The following is a 14,960-nucleotide window of genomic DNA, read 5'->3' on the forward strand; positions in this document are numbered from 1 at the left end:
ATCTAAGAAGTTGCTTTTAGTTAACAAGTTTTGTATGAGTGCTTTTGTTGTTTACATAGATGAAAGCGAAGAAAATAAAAAAGAGTTATTCGTAAGATGAGTAGTGGCTTAGTACGAAAAAATAAAGTTCTTTACTAATGCGAGAATGTATAAAAGAAAATTTGTTTTTTGATTTTTGAAATACTCAGCAATATAAGCTGCTTAGTCTTGAAGAAGTGTCTTTTTTTTTGGCAAGTGTTCAATATACCACATTAGGGTGTACGTTTTAAATCAATTTTCTCAAGTCTCACCTCCTCAAACGATTATATCAAGGAAAAAATTGTTATTTGGTTGCTGTGCTGCGCGGTCGGCGAGACCGGCCTAAGTATCGAAAGCCAATTTGATGCGCTTTCTCCGGGAACCTATTGGTTGTCAAGTATATTGAGTGACTTTCCATTGAGCTTGTTTTTACCTGAGCGATTTTGATAGCTTAATAAATTAGTTGATGTAGTTTGTGGTGTAATTTGATAACCCACTTGGATCGGACCGAAACCGCCCGGAGTTTGGTACCTGATATTTCTCACCGCTCTCACAGGAATTGTGTGACAATTTCATTACAATTTTCCTGGTGGCACCTAATGCAAATGTCCTTGAAAAGGATACCCATCCTTTCTACGTGAAATTCAAAGGGCCAGTGTCCTGTAATTGTGACATATTATTTTCTTGAAATTCTTATTAAATCATAGGTTTATTTTATTTGTAGTCCGGCTAACTCTTTTGGTGATCCTACATGAGTCCATAGAGTGACAACTTTGAAAAGCAGTTTTCTTGAAATAATAAGAGCTGAGTTAGCTGCATTGCGCATTGGAAACTTCAGTGAATATTGAGGTGACATTCTCCTTATACACCATGTCGGCTAGCCAATCCATTCTTAAGAGTTTCCTTACTTTAAATTTCTGGTCAAAGTTCGATGTAGTATGATGTTGAATCTACAACGGGTAGCTTTCAAAGGATATTGGTATGATCATTCTGCTTGCCGCTCCAGCAGCCAGACTACCTGAGTCTGATGGAAAAGGTCGCAGATGTAAGGCCTGTTTGTAGCTCCAGTGGCAGCTGGTTAAGAATACCGTTTAACGCGTATGTTGGACACGATCTAAGTGCTCCTGTTATCCCTGCGCAGGCTGCCAATTGTACTTTGCTAAGTTTTTTAATGTAGTATTGTTTGTCCGGGACTGGTCACTACACTATCGCGGTTATCGACGACCTCAGAGAACGTAAGTGGTGTTTTCAATACCATCAGCGCTGCTTGATTATCTAAGAGTATGAACACCTCTCGATCCTTTACATAGCTCTCTAACAGGCTTCGTCTATTCCTAGTAGCTCTGCCTGTAAGATACAAGCTGCGGTTGGAAGACGAATAAAGAGTGTGACTTCTATCTGTGCAGATAAGACCTCTGCATCAACACCGGAGTCCATTTTGGACACTTCAGTGAATATTGAGGTAGCACCCTCCTTATACACCATGTCGGCTAGCCAATCCATTCTTAAGAGTATCCTTACTCTAAAGTTCTGGTCAAAGTTCGATGTAGTATGTTATAGAATCTACAACGGATAGCTCGTAAGAAGCCAAATTCTCGATTTCTCAAGTCTCGAAACTCTTGCTTGTGTTCGAGAAGAAATCATAAGCTCTATTCAAAACGCCTAACTTGGAATTGGTTTGGAAGCCTACCTTTCTTAGTGTTTTTTAAAAACACCAGAACTCAAATTATTGAATTTTCGTTGAGATAGGGCGTTTTAAAACCAATTCTAAGATTGGGAATTTTCAATAAAAACTGTGAGTATTGCTTTTCACAATCGTATGGTTATATATGTAAATCGAATGGTATAATATGTAACTAAATATCAAGTCTCGTAAATCTCCTATATTTTTCTGTAACATTTTCTCTGTGCCGGACGGCTTTAAAAATTGCATATCAAACACTAACTAAAAACTATTGTTGCAAACAATAATAATTTTTTATATCCTTACATTCAACCCAAAACATATTCATTGCGTCTATTCGTTAAACTATGATTACACAAAATAATACTTTCATACCATTCCACTTTCCAATATAACAAAATTTGTAGTTCCGATTTTCAAAATCATTACGTTAAATCATGCTTATGTACATATGTATTTTTTTACGAATCAAAAATTTGATTTATGCATTTTCATTTACCTATCATAAAAAATGTCATAAATAAAAATTTAAATATATGTCTGTATATTTTTTCCACCATCACCACTACTACCACCTTCGTCGACGTCATCGCTCATCATCATTGTCTAAAATCAAATGCACAATAATAATATAAAACAATGTTATATAACATAACATTTGCTGGACATATCCAACAAAAAAAAAAATATTTGATTAAATATAAAAAAAAATTTTTTTACTACAACAAAATCACATAACATAACTTGAAACAACATAAACTGAAAAAAACTTGAACAAAACTACACAATATTACATGAAATAACATAACATAACACAACATAACATAACATAACTTACCATGAAATAACATGAAATAACATAACATAATATGACATAACGTGACATAAAACAAAAAACAAACAACATAATATATCATAAAAAAAACTTACCATAAACATTTTAAAATATCGAAACGAATATAACATTAAAATGATATAACTTACTTAACATAACATAAAATAACATTATATAACAAAACATGAAACAACTCACCATAACTTAATTTGATAACGCTAACACTAATTTATCTATAATTCAATCGCCCAATAATAATAACCTAAACATCACAGTTGCGGCGAAGGACGCGTCATGTCACCGGACGCCAAAGGTTGTATGGATCGCAATGAATGCCTCGACTTGCCATGTCTTAATGGCGCCACTTGTATCAATTTAGAGCCACGTCTACGTTATCGTTGCATTTGTCCGGATGGCTTTTGGGGTGAAAACTGTGAATTGGTGCAGGAAGGACAAACATTAAAATTAAGCATGGGCGCCTTAGCGGCCATATTGGTCTGCCTGCTGGTCATACTGAGTGAGCATCTAATGAATATGAAAGAAATAGATATTAGTAACAGAAAAATTGCGTGCAATCAGCGGTGATTGTTAATTAGGTATCAGAATCAAAAACAGCAGCAAACACGAAAATAGCAGCAAAAATTATTTATCAATTATTTTTTGATTTTATGTTAAAAAAAAATAAATGTAAGGCGCGATAACCTCCGAAGAGATTTGAGGCCGATCTTCTCTTCCAATTTGCGTGGTGTTCCTCTTAAATTTTTCCTACAAATTGGCGGGACGCGACTTACTTGTTATATGCCGACTCGCAACGGCATCTGCAAGGCAGATAAGTTTTCACTGAGAGCTTTTCATGGCAGAAATACAATCGGAGTGCTTGCCAAACACTGCCGACGGGTGACCCCACTTAGAAAAATTTTCTTCTAATTGAAAAAACTTGTTTCTAAAATTTTGATATTGCTTTGCCCGGGGAGGGAACCCAGGATCTTCGGTGTGGTAGGCGGAGCACCGTACCATCAAACCACGGCGGCCGCCGTAACATTTTATGTTACTTCATTTGTTTATATGTTTGTATGTATGTTATTCTTTTTCATAAAATAGCAAACAAACAACGTTATACGTTTGCATGTACTTGTTTTTTCTTAACCAGAGATTGCATATAACTGTTAACTAGAAAAAGGAATTCAGTTTATCACAGATAAAAACCGATATCGAAGAACAAAAAAACTTTTTCTCAGTGAAATATGCTTATTTTTGATTTTTTTCGGTCTTTCTCCGCGGTTAATATATTTATTTTAAAATGTTTTCTCACTTTCACTGAGATCGTGTAGTGTTATATATTACTCAAGATTATTTTTAAATAGATATAATATATTTTTAAATAGAATTAATCAAGCGTAAACTTAACATTGGGTTATTATAAGGGTCTGAAATAATTATTTTTCTACAAAATTAATTCATAAACCCCATAAAATACCCGATTGAATTCTTTAGATCTTTCTTTAGATCATTTCTGTGCTGTTCGCAGATAATTTTGTTATCGTTTCGGGACTTCTTTTGTAGTAATTTCGGTTTTTATTTGAAAAATTTCAGAAATTATTCAAAATGATTCAATAAATAGTCTCTGCAAAACTGAGATGATTTTAGGAACATTTCAGGCCTATTTTTGGATTATGTTGGGACTATTATGAGATCGTTATTGGATAATCTTGGAACTATTTCGGAGCCATTTTGAGATGATTTTGGGATTGAGCTAGCAACTGTTTCGAGATCATTTCGGAATTATTTTGCAACCATTAAATTATTTTATAAATATGAAAAGTGCTAAGTTCTGTTATTATTATCGAATTTTCATCGGCATATTACCAACATGATATCGCCTTTTTATTGATAAGAATTCTTATCGAAGAGTTATCGGCTTTTTATTGGTAGATTATTATCGTTTTACTTATTGGTTTTTTATCAAAGAGTCATAGATTTGCAAGCGAAAAAATCTAAATTTTTTATCAAAAAATTATTGATTTTTTATCGGAAAAATATCGATGTTTTACCGAAAAAATGTTGACTTGACCTCGTAATCAATGTTTGGATATTTTTTGAATAAAAAATCGAAACATTTTCGAAAACATGTTGCAACTCGCCAATACCTTGTCGATAACACACTGATAAGAAACCGATAACAAGTGAATTACAAACCGATATCTCATCCAAAATAAATGTAGGACACTGCCATGAACCGTCGATAAAAAACGGTGTCTCATCGATCACGGTTGTTATCCTTTGCTTTGTATGTTTTTCGTTTACACCAACTCTGTAAGGCAACATATATGTATGTACGTATTAGTAGAGGGCGATTTATATTTTTCCGTTAAACAGTTGTTGTGTTTCACTGACAATTCCCTAAATTTTGCTTATAAAACGGTCTTTCTCTGTGAGAAACCGAAACCAGGAGTACTGGCATTAACAGTTATTTAACGAGTGCTCACAAAATAACTGTTTTAATTGAAAATATCGGTTTCAGGAATTTTTATTTGCGATCTCTGCTGTTAATAGAACAACGTTCTTGTTTTTTTTTTGTATTGGCTGTTTTGTAGCCCAATCAATTTTTGAAAATTTCGAATTAAAAAAGTTCGAAATTTTCATACAGATTTTTAGGCATTTCTCGAATTTGAAATTTTTTCGATAGTATTTTTGAGATGTGTTTGTGGGGTCGAGTTACAGAAATAAAGTTTTTCTGAAGTAAATGAAGAAAAATTAATAAATAATTGATGAAATTAATACAGTAGTGCACACGAGAGCTTCGTACAGCTTCGAAAAATTATTCGGCGTTCACCAACATGTCGTGTGAGCGCCGCGATAGAGGTTCAGTGAAGCTATCAATCAATAAGTTTTAGCTTGTACTTCAAGCAGAAAAATATCTCATTCGTGAATTCTATGATTGAACAGTTTCCATATAAAAACCATAGTGCTACACAAAAAAAAAAAAAAATGCGTTTCTATCCGAAGTTCTGCCGGCGTTGTGCACCTCTGAATTAGTATATAATTTTTTGCTACTACTTTCGTGTTCGCAACTGTGTCTTGAAATGATTATCTATGCAGCGAAGTTTACATATCAGCTTAAAAAAGTTTGTCTTTTTTGTGCAAATTTTTTTTTAAAATTGTTAGGTTATTGTTCGTAGTAAAATACGCACATAAGAAAAAAATGTTTTCCTATTTACGATTTCATAAAGCGTATATTTTAGCTATTTAGCAACTTTAATGCTTAGTAGGAAAATAAGTTTTCTTACCTTAAAATACTAATATTAGTAAACAAATTTTTCTTATTTTGTCGCAATATGTAGCGTTCGTGGTAATGTCCTGTTGGTGTTGGTGCTAAAATATGTTCTTTAAAAAAGAGATTATTGGTGCCAAACATCATTTGATAAATCCATATTTTATTACATACTTATGTATGTACATACCTATTCATACAAAATATCACACACATATGTCAATATATATCAATAGAATAGCTTTTGAAAAATTATACATGCGCTTTTATTTTAATCAACTCATAGCTTCATTCATTCATTTAAAGCTCACCTTTTTTCTATATACATATATATGTTGCCGTTTTTTAGTGCTTCCTTTTACATTCATCTCAAATTCATAAATATGTACTTCACTCATTTCGCCACTTAGTAACTTTTGCATGCCATTTTTTTTTTTTAATGTTTAACACCATACTTTTTTCTTCGAAATTCCATTTAAATATTTGTGCAGTGTATACTTGTGCGCTCTGTGTGTGCGTGTGTACGTAGTCTCAATCAATATTATCGCTTTGCACTTTTCAATATTAACATATTTCTGCTCCCCAGATTCTTACCACATTTTATTTACTATTGTATACAACCTTCATAAATATTTACGTTCTCCATTAACCATACTATTTTCAAAGAAAAAAAAAAAAATGTATCCCCCAAATATATGCGCTATAATTTTCGTGCATAACTACACCAAAAGAAATGAAGGTATTAAAATCAACGAAGCAGGTTTGTTATTCTTGCATTAACAGACATTCAGTAAAATTTATGGAATTATATTTTATTCAACCGAGTTTTTTGTCAAGAAAATAAATTTGTTAAGTTATTTCCACAGAAGAAAACCTTTTGGCCTCAAGTTAACAATATTCTGTAGAAATTACAGATTATCAATTAATCAAATTATTTTAGGTAACATACTCTCTGGATTGATTGAGAATCAATGTTTGAGAGTAATGTTTACAGAATATTTCTAACTTGGAACTAACAGTTTTTCTTCTATTAAAATTGCTAAACAACTTTGTCCTTTGACAAAAAACTCCGTTGAAATAGCCATAATGCGAACAATTTAACTGAATAACTGTTAATTCAAGAAAAACAAAATTGTTTATTTTACAAGATTCATTTATTTTGGTATAAAAACCTTTCTTAGACCTCTAAACTGATGGAGCTTTGGTTGGAACAGGGAGAAATGCTCAAAGAACAACGATTTCCTTAAGAAAGGCATGAACCAATGAACTTATTGATAGGTTCCATATAGAAGAAACTGTTTAGTTTAGAACTGGTGCATTCAAAGCTCGTAGTAGTTCGCGGTCAATATCTTTCACATGTACGAAAATTTCAAGTGAAACTAAATGGTGAATCTTGCTGCCCATTTCCAACAGTGGTGGCCACCTGGCTCTGATGTGTTAACAGTGGCTCTTAATATATATAGAGATTTAACGGGAAAATCAGTTATGTTGATTGAGAATCCGTAATTTTTACAGATTATTGCAAACTTGAGACCAAAGGTTTTTCTGCTGTTGAAATGTGTAAACAACTTTGTCCTCTTGAAAAAAAACTCTGTTGAACTAACAAAGAACAATAAGCTGGATTTGCCGATTTCACTAGTTTTAATTCTAACGGTGTACTCTCGTAAATATCATCCGCTCAATCGTTTTATCCTAAATAGACTACTTAAATCCTCTTTATATTTGGGTGGTACTCCAAAAACCATCTCAATCTCCTAAACTCTTCATATCTTTCAGCGATACGTTAATCGCTCTCTCAGCCTTCACAAGCGCATCCTAGCTAAAGCTGATCTACCTTCTATTGATCAAAGATGCCTTACTCGCACGATTAAATTGATTCTGAAGCTGTTAAACATCACAAATAAGTATATACTCAAAACCTTTCAAATGTTATTCCGTAATAGATGCCGCTTTCGAAACATTGTCTGTCATCCGTCGTTGCTGACCTGGGAACTCTCATCTGCAGCAGTAAATATAGATGGGCATAACCTCCGTAAACATTAAAGGAATAATTTAGTCTTAAAAAACTCTTCGAAGAAGTAAAACATTAGCAAAGTTCTGAAAATTGGGGCCCAATCTTCACCGACGGCCTCAAAATCCTCCTTAGAACAACGTTCGTGGTATTTTTTTAATATGGTTTTCTAATATCTAACGGTACCTTGACACCCAATAATTAAATTTTTTCACCCGAGGCACTGGATATTCTGACAGCTTTAGAATACGCAAAAATCAACAAAGGAGTTTGTCAGTCTACCTAGCACTAAAAAACGCACTTAATGTGGATGACCAGTGTCCAGTATTATAGAATACAATAAGATAGGAAAATAATATTAAAGTTGTATGAATAGCCCAGTCTTAACTTGCAACGAGTTGCGAACTCAGCTGGCAAAATTACTTATTACAATCCCACCTTATCATTCAACACATTATCTCAAAGAGAGAATAAATAATGAAAACCCTTTTATCCGAAAAATCGGTTGTATGGGAGATGTATGATATAGTGATCCAACCCAGTCGGCTCCCACAAATGACTAATCGGACACTTAAATATACCCGCTCACTAAGCTGCAACAATATATCTCCAAACTTGAGAAACTAGCTGGCGTTCCGAACAAGAGAGAATCTACCTTCTATCGAGCTAGTTCTTTTTTGGTACTTTAGGTCTTTTTATGTACTAGAAATTTGTATCACTAGTTACTGACTTTCGTAAAATCTTTGTACAATCTAAGGAAGGACCGCGATTAACAGTCTTGGCAATTATTCTTTTATCTTATTTCTACTCTATAAATCAATATTGAGTTTTACATCTCTCGCGTTCCAATGAAGCATGATCCAGATATGGATAGAGATTTAACATGCAAATGCAACAACAATGTGATCCATATCAATTTATTGTTACATTGCAACGCAACAATTATTCATCTGATTATTTTAACAAAAAAGGAGTATTTGTTGACAAACCAATGTTCCAGCTGCGCAACGTCATTCCACTTCAAAAACGCAACATAAACTTTGATTGCTAAACTAAGCCACGTCAACCTTCAACTACATATGTATGTATGTATGTATGTTTCTACTTTATTCCTTGATTTATTGTTATATGCCACGCAAGCATTCTCATCTTTATCAATTTTACAGCAGACAAAAGCTTTACTTACCCACTTTGCTGTTGCGTAGCTAAGTACTCTTTTACGACTGACAATTCTGATAAGGATATAAATTTAAATTTTACAATTCCCTAATCAAATGAGCGCAGCAAAAGCAGTTTCTATCAAATACAAATTCCCCATTGAGTGCTTAGCATTTTTTCTACACTTCGTAAGCTAACTTTAATTCAAACCATCACTTAACCCAAATCTATTCCTTACTTCACTTTCTTTTGCAGATTTATTTACTTACTTGAAACTTGCTATTTACTATCATGAATTTGTTTATCAAATAACATTTTCCAGATATTTATAAGAAAATATTTTTCGTTGCATATACCAAAATACTCAAACAAAAATTTTACAAAAAGTTGCAGCATTTTAAATTATTTATTGTGCTGTAAAAGATACATATGTATGTACACATTCACTTCCTACACACCCTGCAAGGAAAATCTTAAGTTCTACAGTCGGGTGCTCCTGGTACACTGAATGTGTCCAGAGATTCGGTTAGGATAGGTGCGGTTAGGGAGGGCCTTTGGTAGAGAAAGTGATTGATCAGTTCCTCATCTTGACAACTTCTGCAGGAGGAGATTGTTGGCATGTGCCAATAGTTCCCTTCCTATTCAAACGTGGCCAAAAGGATACTGCGACTTTGCATCAAGCCGATTAGTCCACATCAAGTTCGCTGTCTAATCTTATGTTCCACGATTTTCCTCAGGCGATGGGCGAGGTCGTATGGATCAACTAACCCGGTAAACGATGCTAGCTTCCTTCCTATTCAAACGTAACCAGGACTTTTGGTTCAAAATAGTGTGTCCTTTAGGAGAATACTAGGAAATTTCTGGAACCCAGCTTAATTGCACTTCGTATTTTGCTAAATCTGCCGCCCCTAGTAGTTGGTGACTTGACCACGCAAAGAAATACACCAGGTATTGTCTTGATTGTACAGCTACCCTGAAAAGCTTAGGCGACATGAAGGTTATCAGACAAGATAACGATAAAGTGAGCTTTAGCAACCTAGAGAATTGTAAGACATCGCTTGAGCTCCCAGTAAACAGTCCACCATAAAAACCCCAATTTACAGTAGCAGATTAGCCTTAGCGAGCCCAAAAACTTTGTCAGACCACTTGCTAGCCATGTCAGACCAGAAGTATCGCGCTACCCTGTAGAAGATGGTGTCCAAACAGAGTTTTCTTAGCCGACTCGTGGCTCATCGCATATGCACGTGATGTTGCTGCTATGGTCGGGAAGCTATATGATCTTCATCTTAAAATAGTGCAATGTAACTGCAAGCAAGGCATGTTACTATCTCAGGCCTTAATTAGCCTATCGGCTATCAGAGTAGAAGTAAATCGAACGCCATCCAACGTCTCCTTAATCACATCAACTTCAGCTCGGGATATCCCTAGAGTGATTGGGCAACTTAAATTTAATCAAGCTCCAGACATAAAATCATCGTACCATTAAATTCATAGAACTATTAAACCTATTGTTTGTTATTGAGATAAACAATTGGCTTTTCATATCTTCGTTAGTTTGATTGTATGTCTTTGAAACTGCACGCTTTCTTGCAGTATTTGTTAAATGGTGAATACTTGCAGGAACATTGTATAAATAAGCGAGTAAATATCCAATAAGCACAACAGCCTAATCTCGAATTCGAAACTAACTCACTTTTTCAAATAATATTATCGGCGGCGATACGCAAGTTTCTAAGCGTATGTTATTTCCTTCGGCCAAGAAAATATTTCAGTCGATACTGTAGTTTGGAAGAAGAGGAAGGGATAGACCTCCACTGAGTTGGAAGAGGCAGGTAGAGGAAGATTTGACCTCCCTTGGTGCTCCCAATTAAGGTCATTTATCGCAAAACGCGGATAGCTGGTGTGTTAAAATCGCATATCCAATTAAACGCCAACTAATGACGATGATGACGTGATTTGTTTTAAGCGACTCCAGTATTCACTGTCGGATCGTCCGCACTTCCAAATTTGATTCCATTAGCCACTAGAAGATTTACAGAATTTTAATATACTCCCTGAAGAAAAGAACAAATGGCAACAAAACGCGTAGGAAAAAAAGTAATGTTTTGTTTTTGTCTTTGAATTTTGGTTTCGTTAAAACTTCTCTTGGGAACGCTAAAAATTTTCCGAGTCCTCTACGTATCGTCCTTCTTCGAGTGTTTACTGGGAACTTTTGTCTACCAACGTAGGAAATTTATTCAAGCACATATATGTACATAAATCGTGTATGTATGTGTACGCACATCCCTGCATCACTTAAGGTAGCCAGATATGTCTGTCTAAAGTACAAACAAGCTAACTGACTGCTGCTGCTTTAAGCGCCATAAAATTTAAGTTAAAAGCTAACAAAACCTTTTAATACGACACGACATACAACCGTTAAAGACCTGTCAGTTGCGAGCCCAAAGGATGCGTGGCTAAAGAAATCGCTATCACATGCTGTGATTACCCGCTGCCGATTGCTTAACTTTGTGTCAGTTTCATTCAGACTGTCATTATGCTATGTGCTTTTTACTACCTCACCCTATAATGTTGGGTGTAACAATTTTCTATCATTTTAGGAATTTTTTCAAAGTTCTATTCAATGCTCAAGTTACTTTTTGATGTCTAAAAAAAAGGAAGTTTGTATTAGACAAAAATGTGCATAAGTGCACAATAGGGATGGACATTTATATCAAAAAGCTCACGTGACACTTGCCGATCCCGTTATTTCTGAGAAACTGGTCTGTGATTTCGACAGCAATTTTTATCCGTGACTGTGACTTAATCAAAGGAAATACCGCGACATAATAAATTAATACTTTATTTTGCCTGCTCATTATAATGCGAATTAATAGCACTAGATCTCACAACAGAAACCCGAAAGAAAAGCCTCTGCTCAAGTTTTTTGCATGGCACGTGTGCTAAAATCACATTAAGGAAGTAAATTTGTCAGGTTGCAGGATTATTTCTACTTTAGATATAGATTAGCAAGCCTCAGAGGGGAGGGTGGAAACGACCAGGCGGACCGGCTGGCCAGGATTGAGGCGGCCGAGAGGCAATAGGGCCTGAGCCCATCATGCCGACACACTATAAGGGAATAGCTCAGGAAAAGGAGGTATAGAAGAACAACGGCGCCGATTTTAGAATTTTAACAGGCATACTCACAGGTCACTGCAGGCCAAAGAGACACATGCACAAACTGGTTTAATAACCCCTGCCGGTTGAATGCGAGTTAGTCGCGAAGGGAAGACTAAGGACTCTTAAATAACTAAAATTAGAAATACCACACATACACTCTCTTAAGCCGAGCGTCATTCTGGGTTTTCTACTGGGAAGAGAATGAGGGCACATCGGACCAATAAGTCGCAGCGCGTAATCTCACAACAAACTATCTATCTTCCTTCTTAGAAAGGTACACTCTCGAGCTTAAAACATTTCACTCCCTAGTAGCACAGGCTTACTGGACTCGCGACATTCGGCCTCGGTATTTTTTTCGCTTCCATAACGCTACTATTTCCGTTGCATTCGATGTCATCGTAGCATTTTAAGGCAGTGTCCTATCTTTTACTGAAAATGTGGAAATCTCCATATCTTTCAGGGTAGCCATAACCAATTGCTAATCTCTATCATTATTAGTTTCAAGCGGACTTTTCTGATATTATGTTCTAAGATCCCTTCTTGGACACCTTCCAAGTAGTCTTTATTTTTCGTTGTGAACCGCTTGATCTAAGATTAATACCTGCTGATACCGCACCTCTTATTGGTAAGATGCTACTGACGAAATCATTCAGCAAGCCATTTGAAGCTTATGTATTTTTTCCTAGCCTCAAAACCTAAATTTTGTTCATTCGCATGATCTTAAATAAGTGCGGCCGGTATTAGGGCTTCATCGCTAAATTGAATTTTCAAGCAACGATTCAACGATTGTTTCTATCGGAACCCGCCTATGGAAGCAGAGGTAGAGCGCGGCCCCAACTCCGTTGAAAGGAATTAAACTCCCTTGATGTGACCAATTGGCGCCGGTTGGCAGAGAGAAGGAGCGACTGGCGTGCCTTGTTGGACGGCCAAAACCGTTTAAACGATTAAGCGCCAATTAAGTAAGTAAGAAAGATTCAAAGTCGATATGTGCCGTTCATCCCAAGTATACTACATACAGACATGTATGTGTATAGGTGACTCATTTTACACACAGCAGTAAATAAAGTGGAAGTACAAACGGATACTCAAAGGTTTTGCTGCAACTTTTTCTCTGCTTAATTTTTAAATTTTATCTGCTATAGAAAACGGAAATTCGCCAACTGCTAGTTGTTTGAAAATTCCGTGAAAAAATCATCCAATGAATAGCGTGAAATAAGACACCGTAATTCTACTTTACTACGAATCGCATTATGCGCGAGAAGCAGAGTACAGACGAAAGTTTTTTGCGTGAAGAAAATTTAAGTTTTGGTCTACGCATTCTCTCGTAATATTTTATTTACCATACTTTTTGATATACGATTAAAGTTTCTTGTTTTGTTTGTATGGTTGGTGGCTATATGAACATCTGAATGTGTATAAACTTCTATTTTCTTAAGGTTTTCTTTAGCTGTCAAACTTCTAAAGGCTACTTTAGAAATATGGCCAAAACAAGTTGTAGTTCAGTTAGGAAGTTATGATTTCGTTTGAAAAAGTGACCGGATGTAATTCTTGAACTTAGCCTAGAAGGTCTGAGCTATTTTTCATTTGACTCTCCACTAGTAGTCCTTCTGTAGTTTTTTTTTTTATGTAAGAAATCAAATGGAAAGTAAATCTTTAGCAATATGATGCATTACCATATAGCAACTTTATGATGCCTTCGAAAAGAATGTGAAAAAGTGTTGGAAGAAAATGTGTTTGCATTTCAAAGTATTCTGAACAAACAGTCAAGGACATTTTGTGACCAGGTACACCTTAAAATCGAAATTAAAAGAAAAAAACTAGACGTGCTGAGCCATTTTTTACAAGTAGGAAGCATCGAAGGCCTCAAAGTCAGCGTTGGTCTTTAACCCGAACTAAACCTCATCCAGGTACTACTGTCAAGTACGCCGTCAGGAAGTGGGTTGCGCTCCACGCTTTAAGTCTGTTGGGGTCAAGTTGCAGTGCAACAAAAGTCGCACGGCATACGCATGGTAACCTTAATTTGGTAGTCTACTTAGCTTTTAGTAAACAAAATTTAGCATTCATTTCTATTTTCTTACTGCTTTTGCTACTTATTTATGACACCATTGGCTACGTTTGTATGGCTCCGGTAGCCGAAAGCAGGCTCGGTTGAACGGTTGGAGAGGACATGTCTCCAATCTATGCCTCTTGTTTGCGCCATCTGTGATTCGTGACGCTTATATCGTCAACTACCTTAAGATATGTATAACATTTTTATATAATTTTTTTCTTTTGCAGTAAATTTTTTTTTGTTTCTTTTTCATTCTTTTTTTATTTTAATTGCTTTTTTTGTTTTATTATTATAATTTTTATTATTTTTTTATTTACTTTTATTTTAATTGCTTTTTTTTTTGGTTTATTATTATTATTTTTTTATTATTATTTGTGTTGTTATTATTATGTTTTATTGATAAATTTTATTTATTTTTTATTTTTCTTGCGGCACCTTTTCAAAGCCTGTCACTACAGTTTCGTTGGTTGAAGAGGCCTTGTCTCTTATATATACTTCTTTAAGCAAAGACTATATATAGAAACAATAATGGTTTACCCCAACGCCTATGTTAAATCCGTGCCTCAGACTGGAGGTCTTGTCTTCAATCCGTACTTATAATTTTCCGTTTTGCTTTGTTGCCTTGCCGCTACATCTGCGGCTCAGCTTTTCCAGGCTTCTTAACCGCCTCATTGTGTCTGCGATGACATCGCACGCTTCCCTTGATTTTTTCAATAGTTTGCAGCATATGACTTATATTTTCCTGTAATCTTGTGTAATCTTTCCCAAATATGC

The 14,960-nt window shown here is 35.2% G+C and overlaps 1 protein-coding gene across 2 annotated transcripts in view; it reads left to right on the plus strand.

The window, feature by feature from the left end:
• Positions 1 to 14,960, plus strand: part of CadN (Cadherin-N) — an 855,435-nt gene that overhangs the window by 802,858 nt on the left and 37,617 nt on the right. The window contains exon 12 of one of the 2 annotated variants that reach the window (XM_067767103.1): positions 2,813 to 3,054. The exons of the other annotated variant lie outside the window; for it this stretch is intronic. Within the exon in view, the coding sequence (XP_067623204.1) occupies positions 2,813 to 3,054 (242 nt within the window). The remainder of the gene's footprint in view (positions 1 to 2,812; positions 3,055 to 14,960) is intronic. 2 annotated transcript variants of the gene reach the window in all.

This window comes from Eurosta solidaginis, chromosome 2 (genome assembly GCF_040869045.1).
Source record: "Eurosta solidaginis isolate ZX-2024a chromosome 2, ASM4086904v1, whole genome shotgun sequence".
Lineage (NCBI taxonomy): Eukaryota > Metazoa > Arthropoda > Insecta > Diptera > Tephritidae > Eurosta > Eurosta solidaginis.